At 42.9% G+C, this 23043-nt stretch overlaps 1 protein-coding gene across 1 annotated transcript; it reads right to left on the bottom strand.

Annotated features, from left to right (window-relative positions):
• Positions 1 to 597: 597 nt before the first annotated feature.
• swap70a (switching B cell complex subunit SWAP70a) lies at positions 598 to 22734 on the bottom strand. Its single transcript, XM_056265804.1, has 12 exons — positions 22588 to 22734; positions 19777 to 19917; positions 15860 to 16033; positions 15555 to 15782; positions 8469 to 8615; positions 7162 to 7270; positions 6869 to 7050; positions 3864 to 3971; positions 2823 to 2989; positions 2534 to 2732; positions 910 to 1014; positions 598 to 827 (listed from the first exon to the last, which is right to left on the bottom strand). Exons 1-12 carry the CDS (start codon positions 22681 to 22683, stop codon positions 717 to 719), a joined length of 1767 nt encoding a protein of 588 aa, XP_056121779.1. The 5' UTR covers positions 22684 to 22734; the 3' UTR covers positions 598 to 716.
• Positions 22735 to 23043: the final 309 nt, after the last annotated feature.

Below are 23043 nucleotides of genomic sequence, written 5' to 3'. Positions count from 1 at the left end.
ATCAACTTGCACATATTTTCTACTCATGTTCCATTATACAAGCTGTAACTGCCACCTAATGTTAAATACTGTTCATGACATGTGTGTTGATGTGCCTTTAAGATGTCTTCTTCTATGGTAGGTTATTGTGGGTATATGCATGCTGTTCTTATGTGAGCTCGCACTCACAGGCATAGCTCACAGGTAGTGAGAGAGAGAGAGAGAGAGAGAGAGAGAGAGAGAGAGAGAGAGAGAGAGAGAGAGAGAGAGAGAGAGAGAGAGAGAGAGAGAGAGAGAGAGAGAGAGAGAGAGAGAGAGAGAGAGAGAGAGAGAGAGAAAGAGAGACCTTGAGTAAAGAGAGACCTTGAGTAAAGAGAGAGATGGCCGCTCTACCGCTAACTATTAATGTGTTAATTTCCACTTTGTTTATCAGAGTGGGTTAGGTTTAACCTAACCTATTTTTCTGTTTTATACTCGCTCTTTTACATGTATATGAAGAGTGTGCTTGTGCAAACCATCTATAAAGACTCGTGGGACTACCAGTTTGTTTGTTCCTGTTTTCCATTTTCATCTGAGCAGACTTCAAACCCTCTGACAGACGTCAAAAAGCACACGGTTGAATAAATAAAAAAAAATTCAGTAACAACAGATTTAACCAGTAACATAAGATCAGGATGAGGACTGCCTGGCAAATAAAAAAATAAATATACAAATAAAGGAAATTGATGTATTAGGTGTTACTCTCCATCCCATTCTCTATTCTTGTTCTCCTGCCAAATTTTCTCCATCTGATCCAGCTCTGTTTCGGTGAACGCTGCCTGTCCCCAGTTGGTCATTTTACCGGGTGACTTGCTGTTGCCTGAGAAATACATGATAAAACATAAAGTGGTGCTTTTGGTAAGGCTATCTGGTATTCGAGAAACTTCACACTCGGTCACCTGGTTGAACGGTTCGAAGTAGGCCCTCATGTTTAGAGACCTTGTGTTTCCAAGTCTTTGTCTTGTTACTTGCACGTTCCAGTTTCTTCGTAACGGCCTGAAAAACAATAAAGGTCACTGAAATCCTGATCATTTACCTTATGTTAAAAAATGAAACTAAAAGTGGAAACAACAAGCAATGTCTGTTCTGTTTGATGAGAGGGATATTAGTGCTAGAGCAGTGGTTTTCATTCTTCTCAACCTTTTTGACTCCAATTGTCCACAACAAAATTTGAAGCCCGTCCCCACCATATATGTCCATATATAGGCCTAAGTAACTAAAATAATGATTCATTTAGCTAAATTGTTTTTCAGGGTCCCCACTATTTTTAGCCAATGATTCTGACTTTTCCAGTCATTCGTGATTACATGATTATCAGATAAGGATAAGGAAAAATCTCAAAATATTTTAGAAAACGCTCATGGCATTTTAATTTATATGACTTTTCCAAGTCTAGAAATACACCTATTAGAGACAATTAAAATCAGATGTTCTTCTCATATATCCAGGTTTTCAAGGCAGTGGAAATCTTCACTGGTTTCGTCAAAAAAATAAGTTTTAGTTGTTGAGGGGTGAAATAAAACAAGAATTATCTCGATTTTTAATAGTTTTAGCTTATTTTAAAGCGTGTTTTGTCTTGTTTTAAATCATTTTAAAGGGGTCATATGATGTTTTAAAAGTTAATTATTTGTTTATTAGGTTTAATAGCCTAGGTAACGCTTTAATGGTCAAAAAACATTATTTTTTACTCTATTCCCAGTCTGTCTGAAACACGTTGATTTCTACAAAGCCCCTACTTGCAAAAAGCTCAGAGTGCTCTGATTGGCCAGATGACCCAGTGATTTGTGATTGGCCAAACACCTCAAGCGTTGGTTGGAAACATAATGTCCCTTACCATAAGCAATTGTAAACACAGCTAATAATGTTATCGTTTTATCGTATAAGTTCGAGCCCGAGTCAGATTCTGAAAATGCAGATAATCAAGCCGATCGATCGGAACTAACTTTGCAAGCACAACTTGAGCAGGACGTTTCACAGTGATAAGCAGTCGTTGTATATAGCCGGCGTTGTGCTCTCCCAGGTTCAGGAAGCTGTCCTCTGTAAAATGCATAAGCAAAAATTTGGGTTGACCTGCTCAGGAACAGCTTTATAAATTAATCTTAACCTCTAATTCCTATTTTCACCCATTTTCGGAAGGCCAGACAAAGCGGATTTGCTTTCTCACCAAAACACACAGCGTCTCCGAGACATGACGACACCCCTTCAATTCACTAAAGCCTTGCCTCTTTCTTTGCATATGCCTTTTGGTGGTCATTATGCTAATATTTCACATTGTGACATTTCCTTTAAAGCATCATATGACCCCTTTAAGACAACTTGAGGGCCCCTTGGAAGTTTGCTGAGGCCCCCTAGTGGGCCCTGGACCCTTGGTTGAGAACCACAGAGCAAGAGAGTAAAAGAAGCTAAACTAAATATGTTGTAAAAGAAAAAATATACTAAAAAGGAGAATGTTAATTTGATAAAGCGAACATAATAAATTGTGTAAAAAATCCCTAATCATTAAAAAATCCGCTACCTTGTATTCATCTTGCGCCCCCTGTCTCTTTTGTCTAAGGCTCTCCAGCTGCTCCAGTGCAGCCTGCAGGGCACGTTCCCTCTCTACCTTCTCTTTTTCCAGCTCTTTTTTCTCTTTCTGGGACTGGGATAAGACCTCTTTCTGCTGCTGGTGAATCTGCTCTAATTCTGTCCTCTTGCTTGCCTCCTCTTGTAACAGCCTGCAAAACAAAACACACACATGTTCTGCATAATTCTGTGGCCCTTCTGTGCATACTGAATCTGGACGTTGGGTGTTTGCGCACTGTTACCTGGCCTGCAGTTTGCGCAAGATTTCTTCATCCTCTTTGGCCTGCTTCTCATCGTCTAGTGCCTGTTTCAGCTGACGGTACATGTCTTCCAGTTCCTGCATACGCTGCCAGTACTGCTCCACTTCACTGGACTTTTCAACCACCTGCTCCTCCATCTGCATTCGAGCCTAGGAAGGAAGCCATTTTAAATTCATACATCAGACCACACATCCTGCATATGTGGCACAGAAGAGCAACTTTATTGTGCTTTCTTGCAAACTGACAGCCTTTCGGCGGAAAAGAGCTGCATTTCTATACAATAATTTAGGCATTCTTTTTTCTTTCTTTTCTTAAAAAGGAGCTGAATGCATTAACATGTTTAGAACTAATTAAACTAATCACAACAACTCATACACACTCTATTAATTTTAATCAATTGACACCCTTAATTTTAACAAAGTCACCATAAAATCAAAGTTGACTTTTTTATATATATTTTGCAGTATTTATTATAAAACATTTATCCATGCACATCATTGTTTTTTTTTATTCATGTGCCCTCATAATCTTTAATCAAAATAACCCCTCCCAAGCAAGGGCGGGGCAACCTGTCACTCACATGAGATCGACCAATAGCAAACCACAACCATCCAATCAATTCCATGGACAAAATCAAGTCCCGCCCTACATTTGTTCTTGTTTCACTCAGATATACGACACAATTGAGAAAAAAAGATTAACGCAACTTCTGTTTCATGCCGACTGCGTGTCCTTGTGTTTATTTAATTAAGGCAGAGATGTAACACCGATTTTAAATAACATGTGTGGCTCAAATTAATTAAAATAATAATTTTGGCAGCAAGAAAACCGATTACATGTCAAACTAAAATGACATTTTATTATAGCAATAAATTCAATTTATGAACAGATTTTTAAAAGTGTAGGCCTCTTACACATCAGCAATTATGGCATCCGGCCATATGAACACCTAAAAGCAACCTGGTGACCTCCATTAATAAAATCACTGTCATTGTGAAAAAGACATAAGGTGGTTGTAATTACCATTTTCTCCTGCTCCAGGTCTTGTCTGCATCGGTCCAGTAATTCTGTTTGGGCCTGAAGTCTTCTCTGTTCCTCCAGATCACCCCGGATTGATGTGTCCTGTAGGTCCTGCAACATCCACACAAAATGAAAGCAATAACTAAGGCTTCTGTGAGCCAGAAAGGGAGAAACACAGAAAATAACAACTAGCTTTCAGTCACTGTATAATTAATAAAAAAAAAGGTCCAGTTTCAATCAACCGCAGCTCATAAATTTCAACAAAATCACTTCAGTTCATCCCACAATTTGTAAAAACAAATACACGTTTACAATAATAATGCAATAATAATAATGCACTTACAGTACAAGTAAATGACACAAGGCATTCAGAACAACTTTGTGCAACTTGTTAAAGTGCTTAAGATGTATGTTATTTATGTATATAAAAAAAAAAAGTGTGTGTGGGACTAGTTTGGTTATGCATTTTTGCATTATCACAGCGTGTATTGTGCAAAAGTTTCCAAGTTTAACAGCCTTGCATGGTTGACAGGAGTTAAAAATCAAACTAGTCTCATGCTGCCAAGTAATAATCATATTTCCTGCTTCATAGATGATAAAGTATGAAACAATCCCTTGAGATTGAAGATATAAAACAGGAACTGGTAAAAGTCAAAACCACCCATACACAGGAAGTGTGGCTTCATTGCTATGGAGTTCTCTTTTGCAGATGTCCTAAAATATGAGCGTTTTCAAGCTATATTTTGGGCCTTTTTGCTTATATATGACAGGACAGTTGGGATTGTCGCCTGCGGTGCTGTTGCACTATATGTCAGAGCACGATCTACAAGATTATGGCTCCGACAGCAGGGCTGTTTTAGCATAAAAATGTTCTAAAAATATCTTCACATTTATCAGCTTCAGTTTAGAGGTGAGAGAAGGTTCAGTAAGAGCTTCAGTAGGTTCAGTAGCTTTCTCTTCATGGTCGAACAGGATTACAAGAGTCAGACGTTTAACATGGAACTTAATTAAAGGTTTAACACGAAGAAAAAAAAACAGACAAGGATGTGAAACTTTCTTCACATATTACTAATAGTGTGCTATAAACAGACATAATGTAGGCAAATAAAAATGAGTCAAAGGGTGAGGTGACAGAAAAAAGTGCACAAAAAGAAAAGGGTATTTAAATAGAGTAATATGCACACAGTTTAAAGGTGCATTGATTAGTATGGTGCTAATTTAATACCTTTTAGACATTATGAAATATATTGTGTTTTTGTGAAGTCATCTGATTGCTGTATACACTCACATGAGATGAAGATTGAACTCATAATAGTTATCAATGCCAATATCAAACACTATCAACGGCACAAAGAATCTGCAGCGTTCACGTGGTACAAGTCGAAGCAGTTCTCCAAGGATGTGAATGCTTTTAACAAGTCGGAATCCCATAATTACGTAATTCCAACATGGCGTGAACGCACAATTTCACTAAGCGTCGAAAAGAACCCTTACGGTGACTGGCTGCCGCCTCTGCAGATACGCTAGTAGCGCAGTGTAGTTTGGTGATCGGAAGAGCGAAAATTGGACAGTGGAACACACTTATTATCCAGCTTTGCCAGTGGAGACAACAGGAGAATCTGTACCTGTACAGCCAAAAAACAAGTGTAAACATCGGCACGGCATACATGATGTGGAGAGATTAGATGACGGAGAAAATCCTGAGTAGAGGCACAAGTTGCTTCTGTTTTGTTAAACAGCTAGGGGAATTCATTATTGTGAAAACCGCTCTCTAAAACTCACTAGTAATGCGTAATTTATATAAAACGATGTAACGACGATCATGCTGATCCACATCGAAAGATGGCATCGTGGTATCGGTACAAATTACACAAAGAAAGGCAATGCTACCGTTAGCTAAAGAACTACTGAATACACATTTAAAGCTCCTGTAGGTAACTTTTGAAAACATGTATTTGCTAAAACTGTCATTATGTCCTGACAGTAGAATATGAGACAGATAATCTGTGTAAAAATCAGGCTCCTCCCAGTGGTCCTATTGCCATTTGCAAGAAATACACGCTCCCGGTCAGGAACAACCAATCAGAGCCAGGAGGAGTGTCTTAGCACTGTCAATCACGCTCGTGTATGCGCTGATCACACCCCTCTCTTGCACAGCGCGAGCCGTCGTTAAAACTCAAGATTGCCGGCGTGCTGCAGCTGTGCTTATGACGGAGAAACAACCTAAACTGCCAATTCTCGAGTGACACCTGCTCATAAAACAAAGAGGTAAAAGGAAAAAGACCGATGACGATAAACAAGCGAAAAAGAAAGAATTACACAGAGCCCATTGACTCTGTGTCAAAACTCTAGCCGCATAACATGTAGATAAAATGTCACGCACTCTGCTAAGCAACAATTGAAACCTGCTAATTCACTGGCTTGTCATGTTGCTGAAATAATGTACTAGCACACCTTATCTAGCATTATATATCGCTAGAATAATTACTTACATACCGTAACGTTAGTTACCGTTATATTAACGTTATCTTACTAGCTAGTTATAACTTATAGAAAGAGTGCAACATTATAAAATTACATGTAGGCTATTGGAAAATACATAATGATTTGAGGACCAAGTTTGTAGTCAAAGTATGGGCAGGCCATAGTCAATGTAAAGCATATTATTGACGTTTAGTCCCTATTAGTGAATGTGCCATATAACTTTTTATCCGCTGTTATCGGTGGCCCTGTTTACTAGCCTGCGCGTTCACGACAGGCTCCGCTGTGGAGGACGAGCTGTGGAGGGACAACAGGGCTGTAGCGCAGCAGAGAGCAAGGGGGTGGGACCTGTAAGCTGTGCTTGTTCAAATTTTCAGGCTAAGTCAACGTTTTCTCAAAACTCCCTACTGGAGCTATAATCCAACATCTCCAACAGAGATTCTACTAAATGGCTTGAAATCTAAGGCATTTTGCAGGTGATGTTTGTATGTTTGTATCTTTCAATGATTTAAGGAAGGCCACAATACCTTACTCATGGCCTCCAGCTGGGCCTGTTTGCTCTCGTTGGCCAACTGCAGCTGTCTCATTCTCTTCTCCATGATCTCCTGTTCAGCTTTCATCCTGTTTCTCAGCTCCCTGCGTTTCTGCCTGGATTCTCGGTGTGCGGAGGAAAGGCCTTGCCTTATGCGGACAATGCAGTCCTGGATGGCTAACATACACATGAACAAAAACTTACTCAGCAGGAGATTGTGGATATACAGTACAAAAATGTCAATGTCATCAGTGTAAAATTTGTGTGAGCAGCAAAGATATGTGATACCGTGAATCCACTCCTGTTTTGTCTTTTTATCCGATGCACTGATCTCAAAACTTTTCTCAACACATCTTATAATGAAGAGGTTTTTCCTTCCATCCTTGTCTGGTAAGGACTGCAAAGACAGAGCAATTTAGATATTTGAAGGGATAGTTCTCCCAAAAATCATTTCATCATTTATTCACCATTATGTTGTTCCAAACCTGTATATTGTCCTGCCATAGCAATCCATTCAGAATATTTAAATGTAACACACCGTGTCATCAGAAAGCATGACCACAAAACATGAAAGAAACCATAATGTTATAAAACAAGCAACTTGAGGTGGCAAGTTTGAATACATGGAAGTGCAAAAGATATTTTTTGTGAATAACAACTTAAAATTATGTCCTCACACTATCGTAAGACTCGCAATATATCTCATAAATCATATGAGCTACTTTTATGATCCCTTTAGGTGCCCTTTTTGACAGCCACAATACTCATTGACTTTTATTATCTGAAAAAGGAAGCATTCTGCAAAACATTTGCATTCATAAGATAAGCCAATAATACAGGGTTGGATTAACATTAGAGTGTGTAAATGATGACAAGATATTCTATTTCTGCGTCCCAATTCGCAAACTATCCATCCAAAATAGCTTTCAACATTGGAATGAATGCGTCCCAATTCATAGTATGTTGAAATTAATATCCTAAAGGTGTGCGGATGCTCTACTATTTATGGTGGAAATTCGAAATGCAGACCTATGCACATTAAAATTGCTCACAACCCATTGCACTTTTGAGGAGGATTCAGTTACTTTAGAACTACAAACACACGTAAAAATGGATGTACAAGACTGATGATTAAGTAGAGGTTTAGATAAAGGAGTTTGAGTGATTAATAATCAATATCCAACCTGATCATTTTTTATATATATTTAATCTGCAACAACATTGTGAACTTTTTTAAAGATGTGTTTGGCCATTCACTTTTAAAAGCATCATTATGCAAAAACAGAGAGTTCTGCGCAATAAAGACCCACGGATGACAGATCAACATAGCTACTTCTTTTCTCTCCAATGGTAGGAAGAATTGTTGAGTAGCATACATAAAAAAAACTGAAATGTGGAGTGTGTATATGGGGTGGTTAACTGGGACAAAATAATTGACAGGCCAGTAGTTTACGGTGACAGGATGCACAGTCCTGACGTAGTAAGTTAGTATGTCCCAAATTTTGCCTATTCTTCTGCTACATAGTCAAACATACAGTACCTTTAAAATTCAACTCAGAACAACAAATACTACAAAAAAATTTATTAGCTTTTACCTCGACACAGCAGTTGCGATCAAGCGAAATACATCCCTTCTGCTCTGTTAGGTCTTCACTCACATAATAGGATATGTAGTTGAGATGGAGCTTAAACCATCGCTCTGTCCAGTTCTTCCTTTTATGGCCTTTTTTCATCATATAGCCCTTTTTGAATGAAAAATATACCAAGTTAATGATTTGTCAGGGATATCCGTTTATTTCTCTATTATACCATGGTCTGGGTGAATACTCGATTCTGATTGGCTGCAGGGTGTCCATTAAAAAGTGATAGAGGGAGTTCTGGTGAAACTGACTGTTTACTGTTCGAAATTAATGAATAAATGCGCTGGGGTGGCTACATCACCTGTGAGTAACCATAGCAACAGGCAGTCAAAGTATCCGTTTACAAATTATTGTATCAAAACAAACATCTAGTTAGCCGTTATACTTAACTATGCCTACCTGTGTGTTTTAATTATAGGTTAAAAAAACGAAAGTGTAACGCCCATGGCTAGACAAGCCTAACTTAACTTACATAAAAAAAATACATTAACTTCCTGGCTCGTAAGTTAGCTAAACGACTCGGTTACTAACGTAACCTCGGTTCCCTGAGAGGAGGGAACAAGTATTGCGTAAGTAGCTTACGCTATGGGAAAACTCCTTTTCTCGAGAAATATTGAAGTCTTTATGTAAAACGCATTGCAGCTGCACAGCATACAGCAATGAGCGAGGCAGCTCGGTCATTGGCTGTGCTGCGGCAACTGCACGAACCTATGACGGGGCGACTCTGAACCCGCTTCCAATGAGCGTGCTTCGCGCCTGCTTCGCGCCACGGCCAAAATGGGCGTGGCCAAGGGCTATATATTGGGCGCCCCGTCGTCTGAGTTCTTTAGGTTCAATCGACTGAAGCGAACTGACCAAGCACAAGCACGGCAGCTTACGCAATACTCGTTCCCTCCTCTCAGGGAACCGAGGTTACGTTAGTAACCGAGTCGTTCCCTTTCGAGAGGTTCCTCCTATTGCGTAAGTAGCTTACGCTATGGGAACACCATGTAAAACACTGTGCGTGCTGACTTCGCTCTATTAAGCCGGAGGCAGATGCCTGAGCCTTTAAGCAAAGTAATTATCCAATGAGCCGGCCGAAGGCGGGCTTTATAAGGGACAATGTGGAACGGCCCAATGGGCGTCCAGAGAAAACACACAAGCACATTTTATGTACTGATATGCATGAAAAACCCTCTAAGTCAGTCAGAGACGGACCCTATAAGGAAGGAGATAATGCTCAGCATGTACACACTCCAGCCTATGCATAGTTAGACCGACAGTATGTTGGAGTGCAATGAGGGGACCTGTAGGTTATAAAACCTGATAAATGTTGACGGTGAGGCCCAGCCTGCTGCCGCACAAATATCTTGAATGGGTATCCCACTCGACCACGCCCACGAGGAGGCCATGCCTCTCGTAGAGTGAGCTCTGATGCCCAAGGGGCACTGAAGGCCCTTGGCTTCATTAGCCAGCGCTATAGCATCAACTATCCAGCGCGATATTCTCTGCTTTGAAACAGCGAGACCTTTGGTGCGGCCGCCAAAGCATACGAACAATTGCTCTGTCTGTCTGAACAGGGCAGAACGTTCCAAATATACTCTGAGCGCCCTGACCGGGCAGAGTAAATTAGCGTCGCTTTCGTCTGCTGGAGACGATAGCGCGGCCAGAGATATCACCTGTGCTCTGAAGGGTGTAGAGAGCACCTTAGGAATATACCCGTGTTTTGGCCTGAGGACAACTCTGCTGTCGTTAGGTCCAAACTCCAGGCAGGCAGCGCTTGATGACAGCGCGTGCAGGTCGCCCACTCTCTTGACCGAGGCGAGAGCCAGCAAGAGAGCAGTTTTGAGCGAGAGCTGTTTAAGGTGCACAGTTCGGAGGGGTTCGAACGGGGCAGTTTTGAGTGCGTCCAGGACCGTGGCCAGGTCCCAGATCGGCACTGAGGGGGGGCGTGGGGGATTTATCCTCCTGGCGCCCCTCAGGAAACGAACAACTAGGTCGTTTTTCCCTAGTGTGCATCCTTCTACAGGGTCGTGTGATGCCGCTATGGCAGCCACATATACTTTGAGCGTGGAGGGGGTGCGTCCTGCCTCCAACAGCTCTTGTAAGAAAACGAGCACACTCGGTACCTCGCATGTCTCAGGGTTCAGGTTCCTATATAAGCGCCTCGTAGAGGGCGCTCGCGCCTCAGTGATGGTTCTCAACACTCCACTGGGGAGGTTCCCGGGAACCCGTTGAGGGGCCATGCATGGAGGGCCCACAGATCGGGGCGGGGATGGAGGATCATCCCGTTGGCCTGCCTGAGGAGGTCTAGCCTCAGCGGAATCGGCCATGGGGCAAATTGCATCATCTGCATCAGTTCTGGAAACCACGTCTGGTTCTTCCAAAGTGGGGCTACCAGGAGCATTGCGCATTTCTCCTCCCTGATCCGACTGATGACCTGAGGTAGCATCACGACCGGAGGGAAGGCATACAGCGGGCGGCTCGGCCAGATTTGGGCGAGCGTGTCTGTGCTCTTTGAAAAGAAGAGAGGGCAGTGCGCATTTCCCTTGGAGGCAAAGAGGACGACCTCTGCTCTGCCAAAGGTTTGCCATAACCACTGAATCGTCAGGGGGTGGAGAGACCATTCTCCTGGGAGAACTTTGTCTCTGGACAGCATGTCCGCTCCCTGGTTCAGAACACCTGGCACATGCGCTGCTCTCAGCGAGCGCAGGTTGCGCTGGGACCATAGGATGAGTTCCTTGGCCATCGAGTGCAAGGAGCTCGACCTGAGTCCACCCTGACAATTTATATACGAGACTACCGACATGTTGTCCGTTCGGACCAGGACGTGCTCGTCCTTCAGGTACAGAAGCAGGGCTCTGAGAGCCAAAGCGACCGCTTTCAATTCCAGACAGTTTATATGTAGGCGCTTCTCCGGGTTTGACCACAAGCCGGAGACAGGCCTGCCCTCGTAAAGGGCCCCCCAACCTATTTTGGAGGCATCTGTCGTGATAATTTTTCTCCTTGTGTTAACGCCCAGACTCACACCGGACTGATACCAGTCGACAGCTTTCCAGGGCGTCAGGGCTCTTATGCAGCCGTGATTCGCTCTGATTAAAAAGTGGCCCGAGCGCCACGCGTGAGTGAGGACACGGCTTTTGAGCCAGCGTTGGAGAGGACGCATGTGCAACAATCCTAGCTGGAGTACAGCTGATGCTGAGGCCATGAGACCGAGCATCCTTTGAAATCGCTTGACGGGGGGCGCGCGCGCCCGCTCTGAACGATGTTGCAAGGCGCCGGATAGTGAGCGCGCGCTCTGATGAGAGGCGCGCCGTCATCTGCACTGAGTCTAGCACTATTCCCAGAAAAGATATTTTCTGGCTGGGGGATAGCATGCTCTTTGCAAAATTGATTCTTAGACCCAGGCGTTCTAGATGACTGATAATCCAAGACCTGTGTGTCACTAACTGGCTCTCTGATTGTGCTAGGACTAGCCAATCGTCGAGATAATTCAGTATTCGCACTCCCCGCTGTCTCAGGGGGGAAAGTGCTGCATCCATGCATTTCGTAAATATACGGGGTGCCAGTGACAGGCCGAATGGTAGTACTGTGTGCTGGTATGACTGTCCCTCGAAAGCGAATCTCAGAAATGGCCTGTGATGAGGCGCTATCGGAATGTGAAAGTAAGCGTCTTTCAGATCCACAGATAGAAACCAATCCCCTGGGCGAACTTGCGCGAGGATATGTTTGGTTGTTAACATTCTGAACGAGCGAATCATTAAAGCTTTGTTCAGATGTCTGAGATCTAGAATGGGGCGGAGACCACCATCCTTCTTCGGGACGAGAAAATAGCGACTGTAAAAACCTGCCTCGCTCATAGAGGGAGGGACTGTTTCTATAGCGCCCTTCTCTATCAGTTTGAGCACCTCGGTGCGTAGAACATGTGAAACATCTTTTCTCACTTTCGTCTCGACCACCGCTGTGAAGCGGGGCGGTCTGCGAGCGAATTGAAGCGAGTAACCGTGTTTTATTATGTTCAAAACCCATTTCGGCATGCCGGGGATATTTTCCCAAGCTTTCGCTCGCACAGATATAGGCTGAATGCTGGCTGGGGGCGTGTCGCAGTGACGTATGGCTCCCGCCGGCAAATCGCCCTGTGCTAATACTGAGTTTACAGCTCTCAGAGGCGCGGGCGCCATATAAACAGTGTTTGTGAGTTGGGGTGCGTGCATAACAGCGGGCACACGCGCTACTCTTATAGAATTTCCCGCTTTTACTGGGGAAGTGTTTATAACTGTGGGAACAGTGCTTATGTGTAGTGGTGCATCCATGACAGTGGGCACACAATCTACATTTATGGGGCGTCCAGCCTGAGCTGGGAAAGCATTTGGCACTGCTTTGACAGTTTTGATATGTGGGAATGCGCACTTTAGTGTGGACACGTGACCCCTTAATGACACAGGCAGAAAATGGCTCTTTATGTGATTTCTGTGTGTCGCCGTAAAAACGGCGTTTGTTTGCAGGTGAGCGAGCTGTGCGGCTGGCCCGTTGGCTGCTGTACAGACATTTTCAGCCGCCTGTAAGGGGACTGGGTAATGCTTTAGACGTTTTGGAGAAAGCGGTCCGGCTTCTGCGAGACACGCGCTCTTTCTCTTTCTCCCTGTAGCTAGGAAGACTTACGAGGCTCTGGGTTCAGCACAATCTTGGGCCGAGGTCCCCGTCGCTCGGGCGGTTGCTTCCTGTTGGCAGAGCGCGAGCGGCGTCGAAAGTCAGTTTCAGGTCTGGGCTGAGAGACGGGAGGCGCCGTCTTGACTCGCTGCTGCTGAGGCGGCTTTTGGCGGCTCTGCGATGAGCTAGATCGCTTGGGCAGGAAGTGTCGCATAGCCTGCGAATCCTTACGGGCTTCGGTGAAGCGCTCAGCGAACTCCTTCACCGCTGGTCCGAACAGGCCGCTTTGGGAGATAGGCGCGTCGAGGAACGACGCCTTATCTGCATCCTTCATCTCTGTTAGCGTCAGCCACAGATGGCGCTCAAGGACAGTCAGGTTAGCCATGGCACGGCCGATGGATTGGGGGGTGGCTTTTGTGGCTCGCAGTGCTATGTCAGTGGCGCTGCGCAGATCCTTGAATGCCTCAGGATCAGGTCCAGACTCATCCATGGTGCGGAGAAGTTTAGCTTGAAACACTTGGAGGACAGCCATGGAGTGAAGCGCTGACGCAGCTTGGCCGGCGGCGGCGTATGCGTGACCGGCGAGAGCTGAAGTAGATCGGCAAGGCTTCGAGGGACGAGAAGCTTTGGCTTTCCATCCAGCTGTGGAGGGTGGACACAGGTGATTGGCCACAGCCTCCTCGAGGGGCGGAGTCCCCTCGTAGCCTCTTTCTTTCGCGCCGTCCACAGAGGAGAGCGACAAAGAGAAAGAAGGCTTCAGGCGAGCGGAGTGCGGGGCTTTCCACGACTTCGTGAGTTCGCCGTGAACTTCCGGAAAGAAAGGGGAGGGCCTTTGCCGAGGAGCCTGCCGGCGCCCCTGCAGGAACCACTCGTCCAGTCGGCTGCGGGCGGGTTCTTCCGGGGAAGACCAATCGAGCCCGAGGTCTTCCACGGCCTTAGACAGGATGCGGACGATTTCCCAGTCCATGCTGGAGCCCACGCTCGTGCCCGCTAACGTCGATGGCGCGGGGTCGAAGGACGAGCCCGGCCAGTCGTCGGATGCAGCATCAAAGGAAAGGCTGTCATACTTTTCGTCGTCATCCCCTGACGCGCCAAACGAGACGAGACCCATCGCTCTGCTGGAGGGGTGCTGGTCCGCCTGTGTGAACTGGACTGGCGGCGGGGAGTCTTCGGGTGGTGGTGAAGCACGCGGGGATTGGCCCGGCGTGACGTCACTGCAAACCGCGTGCTCTGGCGGCCTCTGTGAGCGGCGCTTCTTCTTGCGCGGCTCGACCAGAGGGGATGGTAGCACGGTGGAGGTGGGCTCTTTCGCGGCGAAAGCGGCGAAGCGAGCGCGCAGCTCGGTGAGGCCCAGGGCGTCACACTCGGGGCATCCGCCTCGAGTAAGGGCAGCCTCTGCGTGGTCCGGTCCCAGGCAGCGGGTTCAAATGATGTGACGATCCCCGTCCTGAAGAGGGCCTCGACACGAGGCGCAGGAAGGCATTTGAAACAACGCCCAGTTAATTTGCTCTTTTAGAAAGTGTCGCGGGGGCGAACACTGGTAGCTTTGAAAAGGATATATGTGATGCGCGCCGGATGGCTTAGCAGAAGGCGATCGAAGGCGGCTGAAGGCGCCGGCGTCCTCGAAGCAGTCCTGCTGTAGGCTTGTCGACGGCGGCGGCGAAAAGACTCCAAAAATCCGGAGGATCCAGCGAAGAGAAGGTCTTTGCTGAAGGAGATTAAATCTAAAGAACTCAGACGACGGGGCGCCCAATATATAGCCCTTGGCCACGCCCATCTTGGCGGGCTCTGACTCGCGCGCGGGCGCGAAGCACGCTCATTGGAAGCGGGTTCAGAGTCGCCCCGTCATAGGTTCGTGCAGTTGCCGCAGCACAGCCAATGACCGAGCTGCCTCGCTCATTGCTGTATGCTGTGCAGCTGCAATGCGTTTTACATAAAGACTTCAATATTTCTCGAGAAAAGGAGTTTTCCAATAGCGTAAGCTACTTACGCAATAGGAGGAACCTCTCGAAAGGGAACTGAAGGGTTCTACGAGCTGAGCGGACTATAAATATCACCGGTTGCTAAATAAACCGTCAGGCGTCACCAGGGAAACCAAGTTATTGTTTGTAAAAACTTTAGATTTCGATTGTAAAACTAATTGAAATATAAACTAATGTTTTAAAAATGTGTTATTTGGCAAGTGATCATGGTATAAGCGGGTTAATGCCCTTTGAGGTGTCCATGGACTTCGGCGGAGGCAACCGTCAAATGACAATGGACACCTCATCGGGCATTAACCCTTACGTGTTCACTGGCTAGTCAGTGGTCTTTGCACAACTAATTTAACTGACAGCACGTGACTCTCATGTACAGACCAGAGCAGACCTGGAATAACCCATATTATTTAAATACATTAACACAGACACCCACCTGCTTAATAACATCCAGAACAATTTCCTGACAGACCTCATTGATGCCCATGGAGAGAGTCTGAGGGTCTATGCCCTTGGTGAAATGGCCTATGCCAATAAGCTCAATCAGTTCCCACACATTCAGGTGACATTTCTTTGCGCTGAGCTGCATTTTGTAGTCTTCAAATCTGCCCTCGTTCCAACTGCAACCCATTGCTGCAAACAGCTTGCGCAGGAAGTACTCAAGCTGTTACAATACAGAAATACCTCATTATTTCCATACAATTACAAGGAATCCTAAGATTAAAAATAAGTAGAACCAACCTCATCTGTGACAATGTGCAGTGGATATTTATCTTCAGACAGGAAGTTGAAGATACACCACACCTTGAAGGCATCACTTTCTGAGATGAGCAGATTCTTGTTGCTGATGTGTTTTGATGCAGACAGAGTCCAGCACATCTTATTCAGCTCCATGAAGTCAAAGTTGGGCTGGATCTGCCATTCAAATATTAATAATTAATAAATGACTCGAATCTAATTTAGGGCTACAATGTCATATCTTTTCTGCAGAATTCATATGTAGAGGCATGAAGTTTGTCTTGTGTTAACTAACCACTTATTCTATAAAGATAATACCGGCAGGCAAGTAGGAATTCTGTTGAACTTTAGTGTGAACATGGCCAATTTGTATATAGTAATATTTGTATTATTTAGTAGTCATTATACAAAGATATTTGATCAATCAAAATCAAGTATTCCAGAAAGCTGATACCAAAGTGCTGCTGTTATGGAGTATATGAGGTGTAGGACATGTTATAAAAAAGGGATTGTACAATATGAATATAATAAAGTAGATATAGTCTTGATGGCATCATGAAAACTTAAAAGATCTAAATATACACTCAGTGGTCAATGCATAAAAGCATGTAGAGATGGACAAGGGGTTTGGTTTTTCACTATAAGAAATAACACTGTAGAAAAACGTATGAGGTCCTAGCATAAAATTACCAGTAGGCTACGTTTTCGAGATGGTCCTCACTGCAGAACACGAAATCCAGGGGGGTAGGAGTTGGATCCAGATCCAACTCCTCCCACCATACATATACCTAAATCTACCCATCTCCGCCCCCTGATCCCTAACCCCACCCATAATCCTACCCATCTCCACCCCCTGATCCCTAACCCCACCCCTAATCCTACCCATCTCCGCCCCCTGATCCCTAACCCCACCCCTAATCCTACCCATCTCCGCCCCCTGATCCCTAACCCCACCCCTAATCCTACCCATCTCCGCCCCCTGATCCCTAACCCCACCCCTAATCCTACCCATCTCCGCCCCCTGATCCCTAACCCCACCCCTAATCCTACCCATCTCAGCCCCCGATCCCTAACCCCACCCCTAATCCTACCCATCTCCGCCCCCTAATCCCTAACCCCACCCCTAATCCTACCCATCTCCACCCCCTGATCCCTAACCCCACCCCTAATCCTACCCATCTCCACCCCTTAGATCTGGATCCAACTCCGCCCCCTGGATCTCGTGTACTGCAATGAGGTGCTACTGACGTTTTCCGCTAAGTTTACGGACATTTCTTTCAACCCTAAAATACAACCAAATGCAGTTTGTATTTCAAAATATGGGTAAAGTAACCTGTAAAAGAAAATCAATACAGAAAATATTAACACGGTACATTGGGCATATATTTTTCTGACTTTTCTTAGAATGTTGTTCGAACCAAACATCAGAATGGGTGAAGAAATACTGTACGTGATGTGTTTGTATGAACTGCTGAGATAATGGTGTTAACAACAAAAACATCCAGTGGCAGTTCTGGAGACTAAAATTCCTTGGAGAGAAGTCAAAGAAGGATAGTCAAACAGGTTTGAGCTGACAGGATGCAAACTGCATTTCTGAATGGACAAAGAAACCGAAGAGCACAACAGGTTCCACTTCAGTCAGTTAAGAACATGACGTTGGATTGAAATTAATTATTTTAAAGACACTGTAACTCGTCATCGTGTACAGGACTGGTGGCATGGTTTAGTGAGGGGGAAAACAAATCACACTGCACAATGCCATATAAGAAATATTTTGGGTTTAGAACATTTTTCCACTATAAAGAACCTGTACTGGAATGGAAAGGTTACATGGATGTTAAAAGTTCTTCATGGAACCATCGATGTCAATAAAGAACCTTTATTATTACTATTCACTTCTAAGATGAAAATATATAGAAACTTCCAATAAATCTGACAAAAAAACAACATCAACATCAAGATGACAACAGTGAATAAATGCAATTGACCAACAAGATGATAAGAGGTGCCTGTAGAATCACAAATCATTAGATATGTAAACACACACAAACACACATGGAAAGTCACCATTCAACACGGAAACCCAACGTGTGTGTGGTTGTGTGTGTACTTGTACAACTATCTTTGTAGACTATCAGAGTGAGGACAAAGTGAGTAAAGTGAGGACATTTTGGCCGGTCCTTACTTTCTGTGATCCTTTTAAAGGTCTGTTTAAGGGTCAAGACTTGGTTTTAGGGATAAGGGTAGGTTTAGGGTAAGGGTTCAGATTAGGAACTTAGTGTTAATAGGTAAGGTTAGGGTGTCCTCACTATTAGGACATTAATGAATGTACTCACAAAGATAGCTGTGCAAGAATGTATTTGTCTGCATGTATATATATATATACATATATATATCATCAGCAGCAAACTGAACCCACAGCTAAAATATCATGTTAATAGTATAACACTAGAAGACCATACATTGTAACTAACTGGCAAACCTCATAGTGCTGTGCCCACTGAGAGCAATTTCACTTTAAATCAGCATGAAATCTCACACTAAGGCTGCGTTCACACTGCAGGGGCTTAATGCTCAATTCCGATTTTTTTTAAAAATTAGATTTTTTTGCAAGGCCGTTCACATTTCCAATTAAATTCGACCTTTTGTGATCTCCTGTGTGAACGTGAAATGACCCAGAAGTGACCCGCATGCGCAGAAGAGTACTCAACGGTCAATTCCCACCTACTTCAACGCAGAATTATGATGTTTGTCGCATATCAATGACGTGCGGGTCGGATACATGTGACCTGGCCGTTCAGATTGAAGTCGCATTTCAAAAGATCGGATACATATCGGATTTGAAAAGATCGGATCTGTGTCGTTCAGACTGTCATGAAAAGATCAGATACAGGTCGCATAAGGGCGGAATTGGGTCATTTCAGCCTGCCGTGTGAACGTAGCCTAAGTTTACAATATTAAACACTCACTGAAGTGACTCTTTAAATTCATTTTATTTCCATTTTCAGGAGACATCAATATGTGAGTAACAAGTCTCATGCCCTGTGAGTCATAAGTGACGGCCCATGAACATGGACTTCCCTACAGTCTTTTTGCCCTTTTAGGGTCAATCTTCTTTTGTATTCACAAACAATTTTTCCAATTTTAAATATTGATGAAAAACTTCATCAATTAAAAAATATGGGGTCCAAAAGTTTAAGACCACTAATGAAGATGCTTCTGCATCTGAATTGTTTTCTAAATCAATATATTTTACATTATAAACTGGTTACACTTTATTTTAGGTAACTGTAATTACACAAATAAGTACTGTATTATGTACTTACTATATGTTATTTATGTTAGGGTTAGGTTTTGGTTTAGGGTTAGTTGGTTGTAATTATGCATAGTTTACTGTTATTACTATGATGTACGTGTAACTAAGTCACCTTTAAGAGTTATAATGGTTTTATCAGCATAAAATTTTCAGTTGAACTGAAAAATGCACATGAATTTCTGAGCCTCGGTATTTTGTATGTTGGCCTTTTGCATTTCTGACAGGTTCATTTTATCCAGCAGCAGAACTATCCAAAAGAGCATCTTGTGCTTCAATTAATCTATACAAAGAGTCACATGATCAGTGTGAGAGATGTACCTATTTGATTAGAAATAGTAGGCTATACAATCATACATCTTTTTAATTTCCAGATTTAAATTAGATTTTGCATCCCGGATTTTTGACCCCACCCAATGTCTTTGTACAGAAAAGCAGACACACACACACACACACAAAAGAATATCTCTATGTGAGTCATGACTCATGAGAAATAATGTGTAGCCTTATTCCAGAGGAAATAATAAACGTCTGTTCTTAAAACAGACACAGGCTTGTCTGGCGAGAGGAAAGTCTATGTTTTGATAAGAGACAGTGTATTTGTTACCTTATTAAGTATGAACTTGTTCAGGTAGGGCATGTACCCTTGTGTTGACACTGGTCCTTCATCATCATCTTTAAAGTGCTCCTCCAAGGCTGAAATGTTATGAGGGACTTTCAGTATGGTGCACAGGTTGTGAGACAGCACCTTCAGAGAGACAGACAGCAATGGTTTCATTATGCAAAATGGATTAAAGGGGCTATTTGTAGAATTCAGAAACCCTTGTTATTAGCGACACCAGTGGCCATTAAGTGAACTGCATGCACTCGTGCTGCGCGGACCGGGTATTACTTTAAAGTACCATGAGATCGGTCTGCGCAGTGCCTCTTCATTTGGAACACACCTGTGATTCAAGGCCCTGAATCGTTCGTTATTTGCTTAGAAGTAAAAAAAAAAAGGTGAGACTATAGTTTAAATTAATACATTTTCTTTGCATGACACATTGACATTATAATAAAGAGTAGCATTCGGCATTATCCTGAACATTGTATAAGCATTTGTTTCACGTGTCATTGAATGGAAGAGTGGGAGTGCGTGTAAAGGTCACATTATTTAAATTTTTCCGGCAATAATGCCCCTAGTCCTTTGCAAAAAAAAAAAAAAAAGGCTTAGACAACCTAGGAAGTGGGAAAAGGTCTTGTTTATTAAGTTGCGAAACAAGCTGTTCACACGTTGGAAAAAAAAAATGACTACATGAAAATTCTTACATATAGCCCCTTTAAGCGAGGTCACAAATTTAGACACCTGATTGAATTTATGCTTATTTACACTAGGGCTGTGTATCACCAACAATGTCACGATACGATACGCATCACGATACTAAAGCCACGATACGATACGTATCACGATATGGATCAATTTGGAATTTAAATTTCTTTTGAGCAGAGTTTAGTAGCAGTAATATCTTTATTGAATAAACAGTGTTATAACAGTTGTGATAACTGAAAAACTATTTTGTTTTTGTCATTAAAAAACAATGAGAGTTCAATTAAATAAGTGTTGGAATGTGCACCAAACAAAGTAATTTCTTTACATTACGTTGAAATCATTTTAAACAAATAAATACAATAGAATAAATATAGCCTACCAATAAAGAGAAACGTTTTTGAATAGGTCTAGCAGTAGTATTCAGAAATACTACAGACACTTAAAGTAATTAAATGTAAAATAACATTGGGTAGTATTTTAGTCCTGACTAAATTAAATACATTGGCTATAAATCCAGATTCCTTATAATTAAAGCTATCTTTTGTTGTTTTGACGACAATATTAATGACAGACACACATGGCTGCTGTCACTTTAAGAGCTACTGCACGGATCCTGTGTTCATTATACTGTCACATGCATTAACCGACTGTATTAGATACTCACCAAGATTGACATTTTTGACATCATTTTGCTTGTTTTTGTCCGTAAAAGCGATATAATCCGTGAAAAAGAACTTTTGTTACTCACAGGCTGTTTGTGAGGCGGCTTTACTCTATGTATGCATGCAGAGAAAACCATCTCTCAGAGAGCGTGCGAGCACTGAATAGTTTAAAATCGCTTGAATGTTTTGCGTGGTAAGACTTAAAAAGACGAGCGAATGGTAAACTTAAGTGACAATGCAATACTCGCCCGAATATGCAAGTGAATATTCCGTCATGTCCCAACTCCCGAAAGCGAGAGTGTATCGCCGCCTTCAGCGCGTTTGACGCTTGCCTTGAGCAACCCATTTTGAGAGACAGAGACAGAAGACGCGGCACAGCTGAACACTCACGTCACGCTGTTTGTAAAATTGTGTCTCGAATATTTTAAAATGACTAATTCGATGTTATAACCTGTATGGATTAATCATTATAAGTGGGAGACCTGCGGGAATGGTTAGAATAATGCGTAATACTTGCAATCCCGCGCTGAAATTCGAGCCCTGGGCTACATTCAAAAGCACTACAGTATCGATACAGCAGTTGCTGTATCGATACGCGCATCGTCAGGAGTTCATGACGATGTATCGTCGTATCGATATTCTGAGCACAGCCCTAATTTACACTTAAATACCTGGAATTCGTTTTAGACGTATGTAAATTGTGCCAATGTATACATTTATTCAAAAAATAAATCAGTCAATATGTTTTAATCTGAGTGGATAGTGAAGAAAAAGCAGCTGCAAGTGTCCACCAGATTTGAAGAAACTCAAATAGGCTATTTGACAGTTCTGCTTTATTTAGTAGTCATTATTGATTTGATTTGATTGTTGATCTAAAATGTGAAAAGATATCGAAAAACATAGAATGAATAAGAGTCAAAACTTTTTGATGAAGTTGATAAAACATCCAGATGATAAAGATAAAGTCAGTCTCTCCACTTCAGTGCACATATAACTTATCTGCATAACGTTACACCCTTATGAAAGTCTTGCTAGACCGACCAAGCGTTATTCAAAAAATTAGTAAACAAATGAATTCTGTGCCTCTCTTTCTCTTTTATTATATAACATTATACTCTGCAAATATCTTGAAAAACAATTGGTCTAATGTTAATGCACCTGCCAGTAGTGTTGAAAAAGGGTATTGAAACGGAATAATCTTACTGGTTAGAGAACAGCTAAGAGAAATTCTCTACCAGATGTGTAATTGATTTTTTACTTTATTTTGATTATAAGGTCTGTTTCAATAAATAAGTAGAAGACACAGTTGAAACAACTCGTATGAGTACGCTAAATCCTCTGTATGGACAAACCTAGGCTACATTTTTTTTAGTGGACAAGACTGTCTCGATACACGGAAACTAACAGGTGCGTGCGCTGTGATCTAGTTTTTAAAAGGATTGCTTACCTTTAACTGGGATTTGGATACTTTCCCGTTTCGGTCTACATCCAGAGCAGTAAAGGCGTACCATATGGGTTTGAGTATTTCGTCCCGGGATATCATTATAACTTCAGTGAAAGATGACAGCGCGTGTAAAACTAATCCTCTTCACTCAGTCAGTCAGCGCAACATCAGAGCACGAGTCATGTGACCAACACGGCTTTACAACATCTCACATATTTACATAGGCTACAATTAAAACTGTAATCTAAACAGAACCGAAATTATGTCTTCTTTTGGGGTTTTTTTTATAACGCACCGAGTTTTTTTATTTTATTTTTATGTGGGCATTACTACATAAAAGTGGCGTAGACAAATGTAAAACAGGAAATATTATGAAAAGAAAAACACTATCCATGTGTGCTGATTATTCATGATTTCAGTCGAACCTTTGGTCCCACTTTATTTAAAGTATCTTAACTA

The sequence above is a fragment of the Rhinichthys klamathensis genome, unplaced genomic scaffold, assembly GCF_029890125.1.
Source record: "Rhinichthys klamathensis goyatoka isolate OS25496 unplaced genomic scaffold, OSU_Roscu_1.1 h1tg000240l_1, whole genome shotgun sequence".
Lineage (NCBI taxonomy): Eukaryota > Metazoa > Chordata > Actinopteri > Cypriniformes > Leuciscidae > Rhinichthys > Rhinichthys klamathensis.
This window is presented reverse-complemented; position numbering and strand designations above follow the sequence as displayed.

Bases quoted from the DNA above. Each gene is read 5' to 3' on its own strand.
- swap70a (XM_056265804.1), bottom strand. From the start codon at position 22,683: ATGATATCCCGGGACGAAATACTCAAACCCATATGGTACGCCTTTACT. The intron at 19,918-22,587 runs GTAAGCAATCCT...GTCTCTCTGAAG, and splicing joins TATCCAAATCCCAGTTAAAG to GTGCTGTCTCACAACCTGTG. The intron at 2,733-2,822 runs GTAACAGTGCGC...TTTGTTTTGCAG, and splicing joins TTGCGCAAACTGCAGGCCAG to GCTGTTACAAGAGGAGGCAA.